We start from the raw sequence: 19,649 nt of genomic DNA, 5'->3' as shown, positions 1-19,649 counted from the left end.
ACTGCTATTAACAAAGAACTAAAGTCACCCACTTAATTTCACAAATTTTTGCTATACCTTATACAGCTTGGAATAACTACAAAGGAGACTTTGAAACTATGGAAAAATGCAGGATCAGTTATTCTGTCTTTATATTTCATTGTCCTTTTACCTTTTCTAGGCACTTCATGTTTCACTCTGCAGTCCAGAGGTTTCCAACCACATACTTTGTTCCTGTGAGTACTTTAAACTTTTTTGTCACACCTCTTATGCAATTCTTTTTCAGCTGTGATTTTAAGTAGAACCTGTTTATGAACTCTTTTTTCTGAACCTGCTTTTGAACTTTTCATACTCTGTTAATCCTTCTGATTACAATTTAACGGGTAGATTTGAAAACCAGGTCTATTTTTTGTAGAACGACATTAGGCCCATGTTTCTGAAGCCCTTATTTTTGTCCCTGCACCCGTCGCTCATTGCGACACAAGAACAACCAACGCAAAGGCTTCCGTAATATTTAGAAAGCTACACCGGGCCTGATTTGCATGGCCTTGGTTGGCTTTTGAAAGAAATGTAACACAAGGCAGCTGCTTCCCCTGCATTACGTTACATTTCAACTTGGGAGGTGTTCCATGGTTGGAGCATGGGCGTTCTGATGCATTGACCAATGGATTTTGGCTTATTAAGACTTGTAAACCTTACTTTCTCCTCATTATTTCCTCTTCCACGTAGTAGATAGTGGAAATGCATATAAGGATTGTTTTTGTGTAAAAAGGTGTCCCTTCCTGCAGAAAAACAATCATGCCTGTAACACAGGCACCCTTGCACTATGGCACTGTGCACCCTTGCAAATGTGCCTCTAGGTTTCAAGGCCTTTGAACAAGGTTCTTTACTTTTTTTGTGACAGGTACTAAAGTTTAAGGAGCAAACAACCATACACTTAGGCCCTAATTATGAGATGAGGGGTGAATTGACCTCCATCCCCACAATTTCACAATAGCAAATTTTGATGGGTCAGGCCAGTGCAAACTTACCTGGAAGTAAACTCTGATTTGTGTAAAGTTGCACAGAATATGAGACCGTACCCTGGGTTATCAGTATTTCCTGGATGCAGTAAAATACCACACTCTTTACCCCCAGCTCATAATTAGAGCCTTAGAGTGTCAACTTAGTGTCACTGACTCCCCGTCGTTTATGTCTTTGGCCCACTGGAACTGCGGAGAGGTCTTGATTTTTGCAGGTTCTGCCTTGACCTAGGTAAGGGCGGCCCTTTCTGGTAGCCACGGTGCTGCCGACAGAGGGAACACCAAAGGCAGTCCGTGACCTCCAGAAGGAGTCCCAGAGGGAAAAAACCCAAAAGGGAAAAAAAAACTCTAAGCAGGAACTCCCTGGAACAAGAACAAAAAGTAAAAAGGTAAGTCTTTCAACAAGACAAAAAATAGTATTGAAAAAAGCTGGAACAGGCTAGGGAAAAATATAACTGGTGAAGAAAGAAGCAGGAGTGAAGATCACCACCAAAGGAAGTGTTGCAGCGCAAGGAGAACAAGAATCACTGAGCTTATATACCCAAGAACAGGAAGTGACCAACAGGAAATAGAAAGACACCATATTGGACTGGGAATAAATCATAGAAACATATAGAGAAAGACACCATGTTAAAAAAGGTTCCTAAAGCATACAGGGAGAAAGAAGGCATGCTGGGAAGAAGAAAGAACATGGCAGCTGGAGAAGTGCATAAATACAGGAGGAAAAGAAGAAAAAAGAAAAGAAGAAATGAAAAAAAGGATAGACTCAGGAGGTAAGTGAGAGGTGTGGGGGGAGGTGTCCAGGAAAATAGTGAGGGCGCACCGCGCCCGCAACTCGCCGAGGCATCATGCCCAATTTGGGGCCTCGAGAAAAGTAAATAATGGGAGGGGTGCGCACGCCCGGCCATCACGGACCAAGGCTGTGCCCGAGCCGAATGCTCGGTTCGCGCATGGGTCTGCCGCGAAGCGACATTTAGATGCCCCCCAATTTTGCCATTTTCAATTACATGGAATGAAGCAAAAGCCAGCAGACAGAGTCCAACTATTGCAGTTACAGCAAATACATTCTTGGCAGCCTAGTGAATGGGGTATTGCATTTCCATGTTTTACATCTCTGCCTCCATTTTATTTCAATTAATCTCAATGGCTAGAACATTGTATACTGTGGCAAAGAAGGAGACGCTGCAAAGCTTAGAGTCAAATTCTCAAAATTCGCATCAAGGAATGCGGGGCAGCCATCCTGACGTTTTTGCTTTACTGTCTCATCGGTAAGAAATTTTGTTTGACTGCAACAGGAAGTAGCACAATATGAGTTTTATTCATTTTATCCTTGGTGCTACTCATGAGCTTAACCAGAGTTGTCCAAAATAACTGAATGAAAGCAGGATCCATGCTATACTTTAGGGATAACCAACAACTATTTTAATAAGTTCTATTTAGAATAATTATAATTGGATAGCTTGAAATTTGCCATGTATCCAGTAGGGCTGTATGAACTAGTAGCAAAGACTGACTTCTCCCAACACTAGTTTTTAAAAACAAATTCAACAGATTCGCTAATTGCAAAATGGACAGTTTTAAAAAAAACGTAACATAAAAGGCTGCTGCTATTCATTTAGATTATTCCAGGTGATAGACAGGACTGGGAGAAATATTCATTTACCCTATTTTCTGTGGCACTGTGCGCCTTCTCCATTCTCTGATCCTAACCATCTCGGAAAAGGAATTAAGAGATCAAGGAACAGAGATGGCAAATCCAAGTGCCTGCCAGACAACGCTGCACATTTCAGCATTATAAGAAATTGGAGTATTAGTTGAGGGGCATGAGAACCCATCTCAAAAAATATTCACTATCCTTTTCAAGGTGAACCACAAAAGTCACTAAATAAACCTGTGTTCAACCCTCTGGTAGCTTGGCACAAAAGCAGTCAGGCTTAACATAGAGGCAATGACTGCAGTATTTATGGAACACCCCATCAGTAATGATATGAAAACACTGTACAAGAAACATCTCAAACTATCTTAGATAAATAGAGTTTATTTTAACAAATAGAACAACACCAAAAATGAGAAAAAAATCAATAAGTACAACTGAAGATATTAAAGTTTGAGTTAAAAGTAGCACTATAAACCACAAAGCTCCAACTGCGGGTATCTCGTCATGCTAGACTGGGTCAAAGTCAAAAGCTAAGGCTGACTCTGGTGGAGCACAGGTCACATACAGGCATCAGGTTCCTCCTGATAGAAAGTTTCCTTTCTGACTTAGAAACTTTTATGATGAAAAAGTGGTCATCAACGAGTCATCAGCGGGGCACATTGCAAGCTGGATCCAAAGCAGAGCTTGATTGTGGTGGTTTGCTGAAGAATGGGTGTCGTCATTGACAAAGTTGGGAAAGCTCATACCGGGGAAAGTCTGAAGTTTGTGCCCTGGAAGAACCTGATGTTGATGGGTTGCTTTTCTGTGTCGATCCCGATGAAACCCTCTACGTTCCAACTTGGAAACATTTCTGGAAGTCATATCTACGTCTGAACCAGCAAGCTGAGGCTGACCAGTGTTTCAAAGTTGATGACAGTGGCTTTGGCGATGGTCCTGGTCTTTGATGGTTCTCCAGGCAGAAAGTTGACAGTAATGTTTTAAGTCCCATATCTTGTAGCTTTGGGACAGCAGGAGGCTGGAACACCAGCCAAGGGTCCAGCACTTAGGGGGCACTGCTTTAGAGTTAAAACTCATTACACGAAGGCCAGCAGCAGAGTCCAGGGCAAGTCCAGATGATACTGGTCAGCTGGGCAGCTACAGGGAAAGGCTTGTTGTCCCTGTAGCTCAAACGGGAAGTAAGCCAGCTGACCCGCGGAGTCACTTCATAGGTCTTGGATTCATGGAAAGTAGGTACAGTCTCTTCTGATCTTCACAGGTCCAGGAGTGTTCTCAGGAGGGTACTGGGGTGCCACATTTATGCTCTGTGTCAGCCTGTGTGTTGGAGAAATTCCTAGCCACTATGTAAACATTCCCAGGGGTGCCCCTGCCCACTTTTGCAGCATTTGATGCATGTTTTCTTGTAAGCCATCCCACAGTGCTCCTCTTTCCCTAAAACCAACATGACAGAACCCTTCTTCCCCTGCTCAGAGCTCCCTGTCCCCACCCAGAGGTGTGCTATGGAAAAGGATAAAACCTGCCTGCGGTCCCTTCAAATCAGTCCTGGAGCAGCTTCCCTCTTCTATCTTTGGAACCAAGAACCAAAGGACTAGCTAGACAAAGGAAGGCAGGTCCAGCTACATCTGCCAGTAGAAGGGTAGGCATCCTATGAAGCTCATGAAGGGGCTGGGCACAGCCCCTTAATCCGTCCCACACAAGGAGGAAAAACACCCCTCCACACCCAAGCCTTTTCTCATCTGTCTCAGAGAAATCCACTTCTCTCTACAGTGGAGCCATTCAGCAGTCGGGTGACACTAGACACTGGTGGAAGGGCCATTTTGGCTAAGCCAGAGAGACGACAATTTTCTAAAACTGTAATTTCTAAAAATAGTAATACAAAATCTGACTTGACCATTATGTTGGAATTTAAATTACTATTAAAATGAGTCCTTGAATCATTTTACTAGCTGCTCTCAAACTAAAATTAAGCATTATAAGTTGTAACCCAGTGTTTTCCTATGGAAGAGCCAGTTCGCTGCAGTGAAAATCTGCTTTGTTTTTTTTTCCACTGCCATGATACGTAAAGCATTAAATATACAGGTCCCACTTTTTAAATACCATTTGCCCTACCCCATGGGCAAATGGGAGACACTTCAGGGATGACTTATCGGTATTAAAAAGGAAGGTTTAGGCCTGGTAAAAGGGTTATTTTACCAGGCTGAAACTCCATTTTGAAATTGCACTCCCAGGAGACAGGTGTTTACAGTGCTACTTTAGTGAGTGGAACAATGAGTGCTGGAGCCCACTTGCAGCATTACCCTGCCCTGGGTATTGATAGCAACATTCGCTAGGAGTTAACATAGCTGTCTAGTCTGGCCATGTGGCTGATCATGACCACCATCCATAAAACAACAACCACAGCACAAAGAGTAAACATACATTTAAAAGTGACAACAAAATTCCCACCGCTAGCACTGCCTCCGGCCATAGGTTGGAATAGGAAAAAGAAACATGCTCAGCCTCCCCATCCACTCGCACTTCGAGCGGCCCTCAGGATGTAGATGTTCTGATCTTGGGCTCTAGGGATTCCTCCATCTGGGGACATGGTTCCAGGCTTATCCTAGGGTAGTCCACCCAGCACTCCCACATTTTGTAATATTTCAGTGAACAGCCCATAACAAAGTAAACAGAACATTCAAGGCAGATGCAGCGGTCCAAACCCTGCCTGCAAACATCCAGAGAGGAAGCTAGCACATCCTTCCAGGCCCTTGCAATGCCTCACTTAGCCACAATAAGGCCCAACCACAAGAGTGCTTGTGTGTATGGATTGCCATCTGAAATGTGTAGGGGGACTGAATACTCCCAGACTATGTCCAAAAAGACACCCGATGTAGTCCTACAGCGCAGACAGCGGAGGCAATAAGGCCCTTCCTCTGCAGCCTGTACCTAGTGTAGTAGGCCCTATTGAGATAACGCAGCAGAATAAGGCAGTATTGAGAAGCAATCGTCGCCTCCCGCAAGAAAGTCAACGTCTACCTCTAATCACCATCATCCAGGGGACCCAGGTCCCAAGACTGCCTGAGTGCCGGAAAGGTGTCCTCAACACTGAACACAAGAGAGCGGAAAATGACAGAGAGTTTTGTGTTGTGGGATGTTGGTCAGTAAAATATTTGCCTCTGAAGGGCTGAATTCTGGGACATCCTATGTGTCGGGCAAGTGTGGCGTAAGCACAGATATATATAAAATTGAGTCTGGTGAGGTTGAAATTTGGCTTGAAGGGAACCAGAGGATTTGATCACACCCCCATCAAGTCAAGATGTCCCCCAGCCAGGAGATGCACATTAAGTCCAAGCGATGTAACCCCTGCAGTCCAGCCACCTGTCGAAGAACGGTTCCCTCCACAAGGGTGTCTCCCAAGTGAGACGACCCTCCCACCCTGTTGACCTACCCACCACCTTCCATGTCTCAAGGACAACTAGAATTGCATATAGCAGATGCAACAGGGTTAGCGAGCCCAGGACCAACCCCTCGGACACATAGACAGGATTAAGGAAACCCCTGAACCACCATTCATTCAAAACCGTCAACTGCGCCACCCTATAAAAGGACCACATGTGAGGAGTGGTGATACGATCATCATGTGTAGATTTATAACTCTTGAAGAGGACAATTTGCACTGGAGCAGAAGCTCATAAAAAGCCCCACAACAGGGAAGCAGTGTGGGAGAAGAGGGACGCAGGCACTGGAAATTGGAAATTTTGGAGCTAATACAAGGGCCACCATATTAATGATAGCAGATCGACCAAGAGGAGTGAGAGGCTACACCGCCCAGTGTCTCAAATCCATCATCAGTCGGTCTAACTGTGGTTGAATATTAGAGGCCCATGCTCGGCCTCATCCACAGTGACATAAACTCCCCGATAGTGAAACCCCCAGAGGAGGATCTAAAGTCCCGACACCCAGGACACCCAGGGCAGGCCCTCCACGCCTCCACCTCCCACGCAAAAAAAACCCAAAGATGTCAAGTACCCAGAGTGCTCGCAGCCCTGACTCTTGAAGGTCAGTCAGGAAGATGAGCCCGTCATCAGGATATAATGCTATCCTCGTCTCCAACCCATGTCCTCACTTGAACTCTTGCAACTGAGCATTGGTACAGACCCAACTCTCCAAAGGCTCGATGGACAAAGCAAAGAGGAGCAGAGAGATAGGGCACCCATGATGCATTCCACCCTCAACTTGAAAGGGGGCAGAAGTAGCTCCCCCATCTTGACTTGAGCGCACAGCTCTGTATATAGAAGGTTCACATAGCCAATAAATCTGGGGCCAAAGTTTAACCTAGTCAGGAGGGAGAACCAAAATGACCAATCAGTGGTTCAAAGCTTTGTAGAAGTCCACCTGCAAGAGTGCATTCTTCACATGATGCCTCTGTTAGAAGGCAATAGCGTTCCACACCCACCATATGTTGTGCCTCGTGGTACGGCCAGGCATAAAGCCTGATTGGTCGGGGTGGACCAAAGTGGAAATAACCTTTATCAATCTGTTAGCCAGTGCCTTGGCCCACACTGTGGCTGACGGAGTTTGAGATTAACTACAATGTCTGCAGTCTGATGGGGCAGGGGCAACAATTTGCCCTCCAGGGTCTCTTGGAAAATTCCCAACAAATGGGTGGCAGTAAGTGCTGTAAAATTCAACCAGCAGGCCGTCCAGACCCAGCGACTTCCTGGGCTGGAGCTGCACCAATGCCACCCCAACTTCTCTGCTGAAATGTCCAACTCCAGGTCCTCCCTGTCCTGTGAAGAGAGAGTCCGAGCTGGGAGGTCCCAACAAATGACTCCAAGTCTTCTGGGCTCTCAACCTCCTGACAGGAGTAGAGCTCAGCAAAAGCACCCACGATCAGCCGATCACTGGTGGATACGGTTCACCTGAGCATTGTCGACGCACAGGATCAGGTCTTGAGATAGCGTGATGGAGCAAAGTTAATGGAGGGTTTAGTTGGATGTATCATCCGATTGGTAAATCCAACTCTGAGTCACGGTCCATGTGGAGCACACCTCTTCCATCAGTGTTTGGTGAAGGACAGAGCTGGTGTGCAGCGAGTCACCGAGGACCGCCGGGTCAGAGAATCCAAATATTGACCTTCCAGATCAAGGAGCCGCATCTCCAACTCCTCTATCCCAACCTCCGTTCAGCCTCGATGGGCCGCTTGGTAACTATGAATGAAGTCCTGCATTGTAGCCTTCCAAGTCTCCCACAGAATTATGGGGGTGGTAACTGAACCTACATTGTGTAAAAGGTAATTGTGAGTAGCACAAAGTGGCAATTTGAACTGGGCATCCACCAACGTCCAATTACTCAGCCACCACAAGGTGGACCTCTCCTCTTCCCCATATCTAGGCGCAACGCCACCAGGGAGTGGTCAGAAAGACCGCAGGGCCTGATGTGTACCTCTCTAGTCGCACAACCCTGAGTTTGTTGAGGAGGAAATAATCAAGGCAAATAAAGGACCTGGTCATCCATGAGAAGAATGTACACTCCTGTTCCAAAGGTTGACAGAAATGCAAGGAAGCGAGCAAACCTATCATGTCGATTAAGCAAGCTAATATCACCTGTGGCAGGGGAACCACTGGATGACCAGTCCAATCCCATTGAGGCTACACAGTTCAGCTCACACCCCAAGTATCCAGGGCCCTACAGGAAACTTCACAACCATGATCTGTGTGGAGTGTAAAAACGCTTCCATTAAGGGAGTGGGTGCATACATGTTGAGGATGGAAAAGGCTTTGGTCCAGAGATAATAGAACAGATGTGTCCTTTAACAAGTATACCCACACTCCTGGATCCTCTATGGAACCCAGAATGGAACTCTCAGTCAAACCTAAGGCAAGTCAATAAGGGGCATTTATTTCCTACCAAATGACTTTCCTGTAAAAGCAGATAGTACAGACCTGCCCTTTGGGCAGCCCTCAAGACTGCACCCTGCTTGATTCCGTCAAGCAAACGGTTGACATTCCAGGTGAGCAACCACAAGGACATAGGACTGTCTTCCATAGCTAGATCAGCCACCATTGGAGGATAGTGAACAAGCCATACAAGAGGCAGAGGGAGTGAGCGCAGCTGCAAAGCCTGACCAATGGTGTGCGTGTCAACAGTGTTACACAAAAAGAATCAAAAAGGAAATATGCAATAGAAAAACCAAACCCCGAACCTCCTACGCACCTCCACCCCATACTTATAAAACAAGAAGTATCTGTCGGAGTATGAACAGCAGGGTGCCACCAACCGGGCGCACCAGAGACCAAGCCACTCTCTGACAGTCAAACCAATCTTAACCCAATGAAAACCCCACCCATGAACTAGGGTGCGCGAGCCTGGAACCCACAGACAACTCAGGGTGTCCTCACCGCACCAAGCAAACATACCTGTAAAGGAAACGCCTCTATTGCTTTGGTTAACATCATATGCAAAAAGTAAATAAGTAAGCAAAACATGTCAAGAGCAGCCTGGAAGAACAAATAACACTTGTGCAACAATCAAAAGAATAAATTCAAGTGAAAGCAGCAAATAAGACAACATAGGAATGGCATCAAGATATGATGGCAGGCAAGGTCTCAGAGTCAGGGAGGGCCTGGTCCAAGGTGACATGATCGAGGAAAGAGGCACAACTTCCCCAGCATCGTCTTGGCAATCAGTGCAGTCATGGTCTCAAAGCAATGAGAGTCACGCTTGCATTGAAGCTGCTGATGGCAAGGCCTCAGCCTTTGTTTCTCCAGATGAGTATCTAGATCCAGGGGAACTGTCCCTCTCAATGGTGCATGCCCAGACAAGGCCTCTCCTCCTCACATTGTGAGGCTGTATCTGGGGTGTCAAAAAACTACGATTTACCTCCAAACAGCATTTTAAGGCGTACTGGAAAGAGAAGCAGGTACTGTACTCCCAAGGACATGAGGCGTGACACACCACCTATGTACGTGCCTCCAGCAAAGAAACAATAACAGAGCTGTCACCAGGAGGTGTAATAGGTGTTGTCAGGGGACCCTCTCCACTACACATAATCAAGGCACCACCAGAGGCCCGATTCGGACGTCAAAGTCACTGAGGATAAAGGGGAGACAGGGGGACGAGGACATGCATTGTGCCCCACGTTGTCCAGCTGGGTCACCACTTGGGCAAATGAGCAGTGCCACTAGCCCCCCCCAACACCAGGGCAAGGAGGAAGACCATCAGCACCGCAACCCAAAAATTACTGTCAAGCACTCATCAACTCCCAGGGCACCACAGCGCCACGTCCCAGCAGGAGGATTAGTGTGGACGAGAAGGGAGAAAGCACTAGGCCCTCCTACCACCCCCAAAAGGCGAAACCCCTGTCTAGCCCCGGGGAGGGGTCACATACTAACTCCTGCTGCTCAATTGGCCTTTGATCCCAGGAGGGGGGGAGTGAGGTAGCCAAATGGGGATGGGGAGAAGGCTCCGCAGTCAGCACCAACAATCCCCAAAACAAGTGGGGGCACCCCACGCAGTCCGAAATGACAGAAGAATGTGAGGCTAGGGCCTCATCCCTACAGCTCCCACTCCTCAGCCCAGAATGTGCCCATGCCCTGACGTAGCCACTGAACCCCAGGGGCAGAGTGGTGAAGGCTCCTATTCAACACCTGGGAGAAGGGGAGGAAGCTGCATGCACCCCTCTGGCCCTATGGGCCAACAATCCTGGGGCATGAGGGCTAGAGAAGACCAAAGAGGGAGATCCAGAACCTCAATCAGTGCACGTTGACTGAACAACAAAAAAGGGTCTGTCCCCGTGCAGACCGAAATGACCACTGAATGCCAGGGCGGAGCCCCATGCCCACAGCTCCCATCTTTCTGTCTTAAAAGGCTGCAGAGGCTCAATATGGCAAACTAGGATTGCAAACATACAGGCATGGCTTGAAGCTGAAAGTTTTGAGTCATAATACTTCATAGGAGAAGCATAGTTGGCCAAGGCATTACCAGACTCACACAACAAACAGATATGAAGGATTTTTATAATGGTGGTCTTTGAACTACAAAAAAGATTTAGCATGCCAGACATGTCCCACAGGGAATTTAAGCGTTCCTTCTTCTAAAGAACACTATTACTGTGTTCAGCAACTAACTATACATTTCTGTCTTCTAGTAGTTGAGTCCCACTCAATAGAGACAAAAGTATAGTGTCCTACATATAGTTTTCAAAAGTATTGAAGTTGATAATAGAAGGTTTACACCCAATTTAGTGATACTTTAAAAACCAATATTTAGGCCACAATATTTATGTCAGATGATGTTTTTTGTTATCGATATTCTGACATACAACCACCTTCTGACACTTGGAAAAGAACATTTAATTGGAATCTACTGTACCTCATGGATACTTGTTAACAGTACTCATTTGCCAAACTGAAGGACTATTCATGATCTAAATTTTTAGTTAATGGATCTTAATAGTATATCAATTGCATATCCTTTTGCTATATTAGAAACCTGACATTGTGCGACCCTTCTGAACTATCAACATTCATCATATGTTACAGCTCCTTGCATTTCATTTAAAATAAATATTATTTAATCCCTCGTAATCTGTATGAAATGTAAACTTCCTTCTTACTCTTGTGCAACAAATTTGAAGCTCCAGTGGGAGGTAGCTGATTTCTTTTAAAAGCTGTTGTCAATATAGTACATTAAGATGGTTTGTTGAATAAAGTCACTGTGTCATAGAAACTGACCCACCACATATCTTTTCAGGGCCAACATCCAATATCATTGTTGTAGGCAAAATGGGAGTGTGGGATGATAACCTAAATATCTGTTACATTCTATCAACATCAGTAATAGTTATCAAGAAATTTGATTCCCTAAACATTATGAAAACACTTAATAGAGGTTTAAAAGAGGACCCCTGTTAGAAATGGGGTCTCAAGTTGGCAGTGGTTTGCACCCTGTCCAAGTAGGGACCCTTACTCTAGTCAGGGTAAGGGAGTCAGACAGCCAAGATAACCCCTGCTTACCCCGTTGGTGGCACAAGCAGTCTGGTTTATCTCAGAGGCAATGTGCAAAGTATTTGTACACACACAGAAAGTGATACAGTAAAAACACCACATAAGTACTCGTTATCAGTTTAGAACCATAGCCAATATTTATCTGAGTACAACAAGACAACGACAAAAAAACAAAATACACAAGTAAAGGTATGAATTTTCAAAGAATAAATCTTAGTAAAATGATTAGAAACACAATAGCTCCCACTGGGGCTATCACTGCATCTTGGCGCAGTGGTTTCCAACAGTCCGATGCCACTCGCAAAGGAGGGCGGGCTGGTCACAGTGTCACACGGACCCCAGGTACAGTACCTTGGAAAATAATGAGGAAACAAAGACGTTGCATGGAGTCAGGGAGGTGAGGCATCACTGGAGCTGGTTCAGCTTTGATTTCTTACTGCTACCACAGAGGTGAAGTGTTGGTTCCTTTCTGCTAGATGGGAGGTGAGACGTCGGTTCCTTACAGTTGCACGAGAGGTGATGCAGCATTGGTGGCGAGGCATCGATTTTACGGTCTCATGATCACACCAATAGGGCCACAGGTGCTGTGGCAGAGTTGGAGTTGGGTGTCCTGGATGTCGGGGACACAGCATTTGGGACACAAGCTGTGGTGAGACTTTGGAGTCACTGAGACGGTGTCAGACCTGTATTGCAGGTCACAGATGTTGCACTCAGCGGGGACACAGCTCCAGTGCAGGGAGCGGTGCAGAGTCAGAGAGTGGTGCTGGTTCCGAAGTCGCTGTGGGTTTGATGTGTTTAGTTTCCTATTGGTTATGCCAGAACTCACTTCCAAGGGCACAGGAACTGGATTTGGCACCACTTGGCAAGTCAGGTCGGCCAAGGCGCTGGCAGGTGAAGTTTTTGTTGGCCCTGAGACTTCTTAACAGGAGGCAAGCTCAGTTCAAGCCCTTGGAGAACCTCGGAAAGCAGAATGTAGAAAGCAGAGTCCAGTCATTTTACTCCCAGGAGAGAAGCAGCAAGCAACAGGCCAGAACAACAAAGCAACCTGCAGTGTGGCAGTCCCTCCTACAGCATCGAGATTTTCTTCCTGTCCTCTGTCCAGAAGTGTTCTAACTATGTATTGTATTGTATTGTAATCGTATTTATATAGCGCTTACTACCCCTGACGAGGCATCGAAGCGCTTTTCGAAGAGTAGCACGCTACCCCGGAACCCAACAAGAATTAGTGATGGATTAGTATCATTTAATAATGAGTACAGTTTTAGTATTATTATGAGTTAATTTGAGCCGCGGATATGAGAGTTTGTTAGTTAGATTAACTGGAGTAATGGAGGGGTGGAGGAGGAAAGAAATCCAGAAGTGTTAATTGGGAGTATATCCTTCATTTACTCAATCCAAAGGCTTGGGATGAATAAAGGGGGGCGGAGGGGGGAAGAGTATGTGGAAGGGTTAGGGAGAGCATAGTAGCAGGGTGAGATGAATGCAGGAGAATTTAGTAGGGTTGTGTGGGAGGTCACAGAGGTAGAGTGAGGTTTGGTGAGTTAGATGTGGAGGTGGAGGGAAGAGCTTAGGCAGAGATATTTAGAAGATGAAAGTGGTCGAAGGGATTTGGGATGAGTCAGAGTGAGAATGGAGGATAGTTTGATAGAGACATGACATAAGAGTGATGAAAAATGAGAGCAGAAATTCATAGATATCTAGTATAACAACCCACAAACCAGGAGCCATGCAATGATCCACAAACATGCCAAGCACAGAAACAACATATACACATACATACACATATATATATATATATATATATATATATATATATATATATATATATATATATATATATATTTATACACACACACATGAATACACACACATATGCACATACAATACATAATTAGAATCATGGGTAAAAAATACTTACTCAGACAGGTTTAAAAGAGTGTGTGTGTGTATTTTATTGTTATGACAGTAGCAATACATATTTTCCAAAGAAACTATAAATAATAGAAATATACATATAATCTGAAAAAATATTTATCCACATAGGTATATGCAGTTCATAGTTGTTTGAAAAAGGTGGTTACGAAGGAAAGAGCCAACTCTTGAGTAGTTTTCTGAAAACAAGAAAGTTATCTGTGGCTCTTATAGTTGGGGGTAATGAATTCCATAGTTTGGCTGCTTGGATGGAGAAGGATGTACCACCTACAGTCTTTTTCTTGTATGGTGGTGTTCTAAGACGAGGTGCCAGTCTTGAGCGGAGGGTTCTTTGTTGGATGTATTTGGTAATTTTCTTTCTGATAAAAAGCGGTCCTGTTCCATGTATAGCTTTGTGGGTGATACAAAGCAGTTTGAAAGTGCATCTTCTGACAACGGGTAACCACCATTGGAGGATAGTGATGTGGGGGTCAGAGGTCCAGTATTTATACCTATTTCTGCTTTTGAAGTACGCAAACTTCAAAAATAAGTCTTTGTAGTGTAGTGTAGTGTAGTGTTTAAATTGCATGTTTGAAAATGCTACTTTAAGAAAGTGGCCATTTTCTTGCCTAACTATTCTGTGCCTCTGCCTGGCTGTGGAATACACGTCTGGGTCAGGATGACAGTTGAGCTGGGTGTGAATTCACTCTAGACAATCACACAAAGGGAGCTGCCGTGTGCCCTGCATATCCTAATGGGTCTTCCTGGGCTAGAGTTGTGGGAAGAGCTAACACTTGCACCTGAATAGGGATGTGCTTGTCTTTACACAATGCAGTCTCCAACCCCCTAGAGTGTGCCTGGGACCAGGGTAGGAAGGGCATGGTCTTGTGCACTACAGAGACTTTCCTTTGAAGTATGCCTACTTCAAAGGCAGAAATGAGTATAAATATTGAACCCAAAACCCCAGACTTTTAGAACAATTCTGGATCAAGAGGAGACTGCCAAGGAGAAGAGCTGAAGAGCTGTGCGGTGGAGTACTGCCCCTTTGCTGTGTGTACTTTGCTAGGTTGGCCTGAAGTTGCTACTTCTGCTTTGGAGAGGTTAAAGACTGGACTTTGCTGTGTATCCTGCTTGTGAAGTTCCTCCAAGGGCTTGGAATGAGCTTGCCTCCTGTTAAGAAATCACAGGGACATCAAAGACTTCCTCTGCCACCCTTTGGGTTATCTTGCTGAAGACCCTGACTTCCCAAGAGGTGCCCAGTCCAGTTCCTGGACCCTTGCGGGTGAAAGCTGGCATAAAAACAAGAACCTTCAGGTACCCCATCTCTGGATGACTCAAGAACCTGTGCCGCCACCCAATGGCACCCTGCTGCCTGCACCCGAAGCCATCGTCCCGTTGAAGTGCAATGACCATGACAAATGCCGCAGTCCTGGCGCTGTTGGCCCGATGCCACTGCAGCACCTCTGAAGTCCCACGACACTGTGAGTCCCGAGTGCCATGTCACTGAGGTTCATGACACCTGTTGCCCGTGGTGTGACCGCGAACCTTTGAAGTCGCCTCATTGTGTCTTGACCCACTGGACTCATCGACCCTGCCGCATCGTCAGGAACCGACGCCTCAGTGCCGCCGCCTCACCTCTACTGTCTCCGTAAGGAACAGACGCCTCACCTAAGTAAGGTACCCACACCTCACCTCCTGTGTAGAAGCATGGAACCGACGCTGCACCGGCTCCAGCGACGCCTCCTCTCCCCAACTCTGTGCTACGCCTTTTACTCTGTCTTGTTTCTAAGGTCCTGGATCTGGGGTCCGTGTGACTCCGTGACTGGTGCTGCACTCCTTGGCGAGTGGCACTGGACTGTTGGGAAAGACTCAGGCCCTCATTCTGACCTTGGCGGGCGGCGGAGGCCGCCCGCCAAAGTCCCGCCGTCAGGTTACCGTTCCGCGGTCGAAAGACCGCGGCGGTAATTCTGACTTTCCCGCTGGGCTGGCGGGCGGTCTCCTTCAGACCGCCAGCCAGCCCAGCGGGAAAGAGGCTTCCACGATGAAGCCGGCTCGGAATCGAGCCGGCGGAGTGGAAGCTGTGCGACGGGTGCAGTTGCACCCGTCGCGTATTTCACTGTCTGCGCAGCAGACAGTGAAATACATGTAGGGGCCCTCTTACGGGGGCCCCTGCAATGCCCATGCCAGTGGCATGGGCACTGCAGGGGCCCCCAGGGGCCCCGCGACCCCCCCTACCGCCATCCGGATCTCGGCGGTCCGACCGCCGGGATCTGGATGGCGGTAGGGGGGGTCAGAATCCCCGCGGCGGTGCAGCAAGCTGCGCCGCCGCGGAGGATTCAATGGGGCCGCGGTACACTGGCGGGACCCCGCCAGTGGTGCCGGTCCGACCGCGGCTTTACCGCCGCGGTCGGAATCCCCATTGGAGCACCGCCGGCTTGTCGGCGGTGCTCCCGCGGTCCTCCGCCCTGGCGGTCAAAGACCGCCAGGGTCAGAATGAGGGCCTCAGTCTCTACGCCATGATAGCACCAGTTGGTTCTATAGTGTTTCAAAGCGCTTTATTGGGATTTAATTTTTTTAAATTCACATCTTTACTTGTGTATGTTGGATTTTTTGTTGTTTTGATTTTGTTTTATTTATATAAATATTGGCTATTTTTCTAAACTAGTGTGGTGTCCATTGGTATTGTTTTCACTGTGTTACTGTGAGTAGGTACAAATACTTGACATATTGTCTCAGGATAAGCCTGGCTGCTCATGCAAAGCTATCAAGGGGGTGAGCAGGGGTTATCTTAGGAGTGTGACTACCTTACCCTACATGGACGGGGTGTAAACTGACTGCCAACTAGAGACCCCATTTCTAACAGGTCTGAAATAACAACATTTTGTAGACCTCTCATTAGGAAATGGATGCAGCATCCATATTTCCCTTCCACTTTGAGGTCCAGGGGTTTACTATTATCAATATGCTCACATTTCTGTGGCTTGTTTTGTTAACTGCATATTCCCTAAAGAAAACAAACTCTCTTCTAAAGTAAATATAGTGTCGTAGTCAAATTGAAATTATTATTCAGTCGTTCTTGCCTGCTTAGATGTTGATAAAAAATTTAAGTTCCATCTTCGGCGTGTTTTGTTAAAAGGCCTTGCAAATTTTTGATGCCCAAAGTACAGTGAAACTGATTGACACATGCCAAATATGAGCTGAACATTTGCAATACTTTAGATCAGAGGTCTCTGAACTTTTTTATGCCGCGCCACCCCGAGTTGAAAAATAAAAATCACTGGGCCCCCCTTCAGAATGTTTCACAAATATTTTATAAAGATGGCAATGTTTAAGTTTGCCTAGATATATTTAAACATTGCAGGTAAGTACTGTTGCCATTTTAAAAATGCAATAACATGTTTCTGCTTAAAACAAAACACTGTTATCTGTGAAATGCTTCTTTTGGCTAGAGCCTGGCGCCCCCCCCTGGGATCACTTGAGGCCCCCCTAGGACGGCTCGCCCCCCAGTTTGAAGACCCCTGCTTTAGATTGATTGGGAGAGGCAGAAACCACAATGCATAAAAGAAGTCATGAACCTTGATCAAAAAAGAAAATTATAATCCTTAAGTAAGATATGTTTTAGCTATGTGAATTGCTGAAATATGATGCACATTGGCATATGCCAGACAGTTAAGTCACTGAAGTAGCCCTAAATGTCTATGGTACCTTCAGTGGTTTATAACAGTTCTTATGTGTTTCAGAAATTCCCTCTCCTTCCAGGAAGTGCGGTGAATTAATTCTAGCAGGACTGCAGAGTAAAGGCCTGAAGGTGTATGTATCTTTCAAACCAAGGAGCATGCTGAACCTTTCTAATTTTAGAAGGCTAATGTGGCTAAGGCATTGTAGAAATCATGTGCCCAGTACTCAGTCCATAGTATTCCTGCAGACCAGATTAAAATCTACAACACACTCCACAGTAATAATTTGCCCGCAATCTGAAACAAATGGCCCTGCATCTTTAAGACATGTGTGCAGGCTGATAAGTGCATGTCCATGGTGATTCTCTCTATGTGCTGCCACACTGCTCAGTTTTCCATAAAACTGAGGGGAATATTTATGAAAAAGTAGCGCAGCACAGCAAGTCACCTTGCTGTGCTGCACTGCATCACTGGGAACGGGTGGGAATGGATTGTATTTAAGGCAATACGGCGAGTTCCTATCCTTTCCCCAGAACTGGTGCATGACGGGCTACTTAGTGTCAATATAGACACCCTTGCACCACGGGTGCTTGCGTTGCATGAAGAATTGTTTTTGTGCAGGAATGGGCACCTTGCTGCACAAGAACAGTCCTGAGAGGCTTTTTCCTCTTTCTAAATGTGCTGCAGAATAGAAAGAGGTAAAAATGAGGAGAAATAAAGATATTTCTCTTTGTTACACCTCTCCTGAGGAGGCATATTTCTTTTTAGCATTCCCAGTTTTATCTGTTCTTATTAATCTGGGAATGCGTCAAAATCCATGGATGTTGCATAGTAACACACACACAACACCTTTGGAAAAGCCTCCCTGGGGCAGAATAATGCTACGGAATTTGTGATGTGTTACATTACTTGAAATTTATGAGGCGGCACATAGCCACACAAAGTGGCCTTGTGTGGCTTCATAAATTTCATTTTTCATTTGTGTCACTCGTGCACCCTATTGCGTGGTGCAAGGACAATGGAAAGGGATTCATAAATATGCACCTCAGTTCCCAATATTTTCTTCTGAGCGCAAATGGTCATGGCTGCCCACATAAGAAAAATCCCATTGGATGTCCTCCAAGCGACTGTAAATAGCATTACAGAACACCATATCTCGCTGTCTCTTGTCAACCTACTATTCTGAGGCTGAACATGATATAAAATTCTGGAATGCTATGATTGGTGGAATTTAGTGATAGAAGAGTAACACAGAGTTACCAAAATTCCACCAGTTCTACGGCAGAACAGAATATTCCGACCACCCGAATTTCAAGAACGTCCACAGAATATATTTTCACGTGTACAAAGCAGTGGTTTCCAAGCTTTTCATAATCAAGACCCACTTTTTAGAATGACAAACTTTTGTGAACCATCTACCTTTCTGAACATGAGGAAGGGTCAATTTTAATGTAAACCAAGCATCATATGGTAGCGCATTTGCAAATGAAATGGTTACTAACACTGCACAGACATACCGTTTTACTGATAAAAGTTTATAGTACTCAAATGATAATGTTTGAAAATTGGGTTTCTGTGAAAATCATTTGTGCAAATAAAGTGTCTTGATTTGTTTTGATCCTATCACAATCTCTGTTTTCAGCTTGCTTCAGAATTAGAAAAAAATATGCATCATTTTTGCTTTTCTAACTGCTGAATGCATACAGCTAATTTATAAGTATTAACATTTTGTTGTTTCAAAAAACTCATCCTACAGAGTTCCTTTCACACTTTCTGTATTCCTGGATGATTGCCAGATAATTCATTGTAAAAACCCCTCTCACTTTGCAGACAGAGAGAAATATAAACACCAGTTCTACTGGTAAAATAATTAGCCACAATTTGTTAGAAGACACAGCCTGACATTTGACTTCCGTCTTTGAAGCACTGGCAAATGTGATAAGATGAACACAGAATTTATAAAGGCATCTTTATGTATTGCTTGGACTTTCCTGGTCCACCAAAACACAGCTTGTGACCAGCCACAGATTAAGACTCGCTGGTGTATAGTAATGTGTGCTTTCATACTAATTTTTATTTTCTACATTTTACCTTTAACATTTTCTACTACATGTCATGCAGTATTGATTGCAGGTGGGGCCCACCGGTACTCTTTTGTGGAGGCTAGGGCAGATTTTTAATCATCAGAATTTGACCAGAACAAAAGAGAGAGACAAGGCAGCAAATGGGGAAAGAATAGAGAGAGATTGAAAAAAGTAAAGGGAGAAAGCAGATATGAAAATGAACATACAAGAGGGAGATGAAGGGGCTGGGAGAGTGTATTGGTGGATGAAAAAGACATGAGGTGAACAAGACGAAAGTGCTTTTGGATTCTGCAACCCTGACATTCAACACAAGCGGGCTTCTAAGAAAGATCTGG

The 19,649-nt window shown here is 45.4% G+C and overlaps 1 protein-coding gene across 2 annotated transcripts in view; it reads left to right on the top strand.

Annotated features, from left to right (window-relative positions):
- STPG4 (sperm-tail PG-rich repeat containing 4) overlaps nucleotides 1-19,649 on the top strand; it is a 353,110-nt gene that overhangs the window by 313,941 nt on the left and 19,520 nt on the right. For both annotated transcript variants that reach the window (XM_069234032.1, XM_069234031.1), the window contains exon 5: nucleotides 161-215. In XM_069234032.1, the coding sequence (XP_069090133.1) occupies nucleotides 161-215 (55 nt within the window). The remainder of the gene's footprint in view (nucleotides 1-160; nucleotides 216-19,649) is intronic.

Source organism: Pleurodeles waltl, chromosome 5, assembly GCF_031143425.1.
Source record: "Pleurodeles waltl isolate 20211129_DDA chromosome 5, aPleWal1.hap1.20221129, whole genome shotgun sequence".
NCBI classification, from domain to species: Eukaryota; Metazoa; Chordata; class Amphibia; order Caudata; family Salamandridae; genus Pleurodeles; species Pleurodeles waltl.
This window is presented reverse-complemented; position numbering and strand designations above follow the sequence as displayed.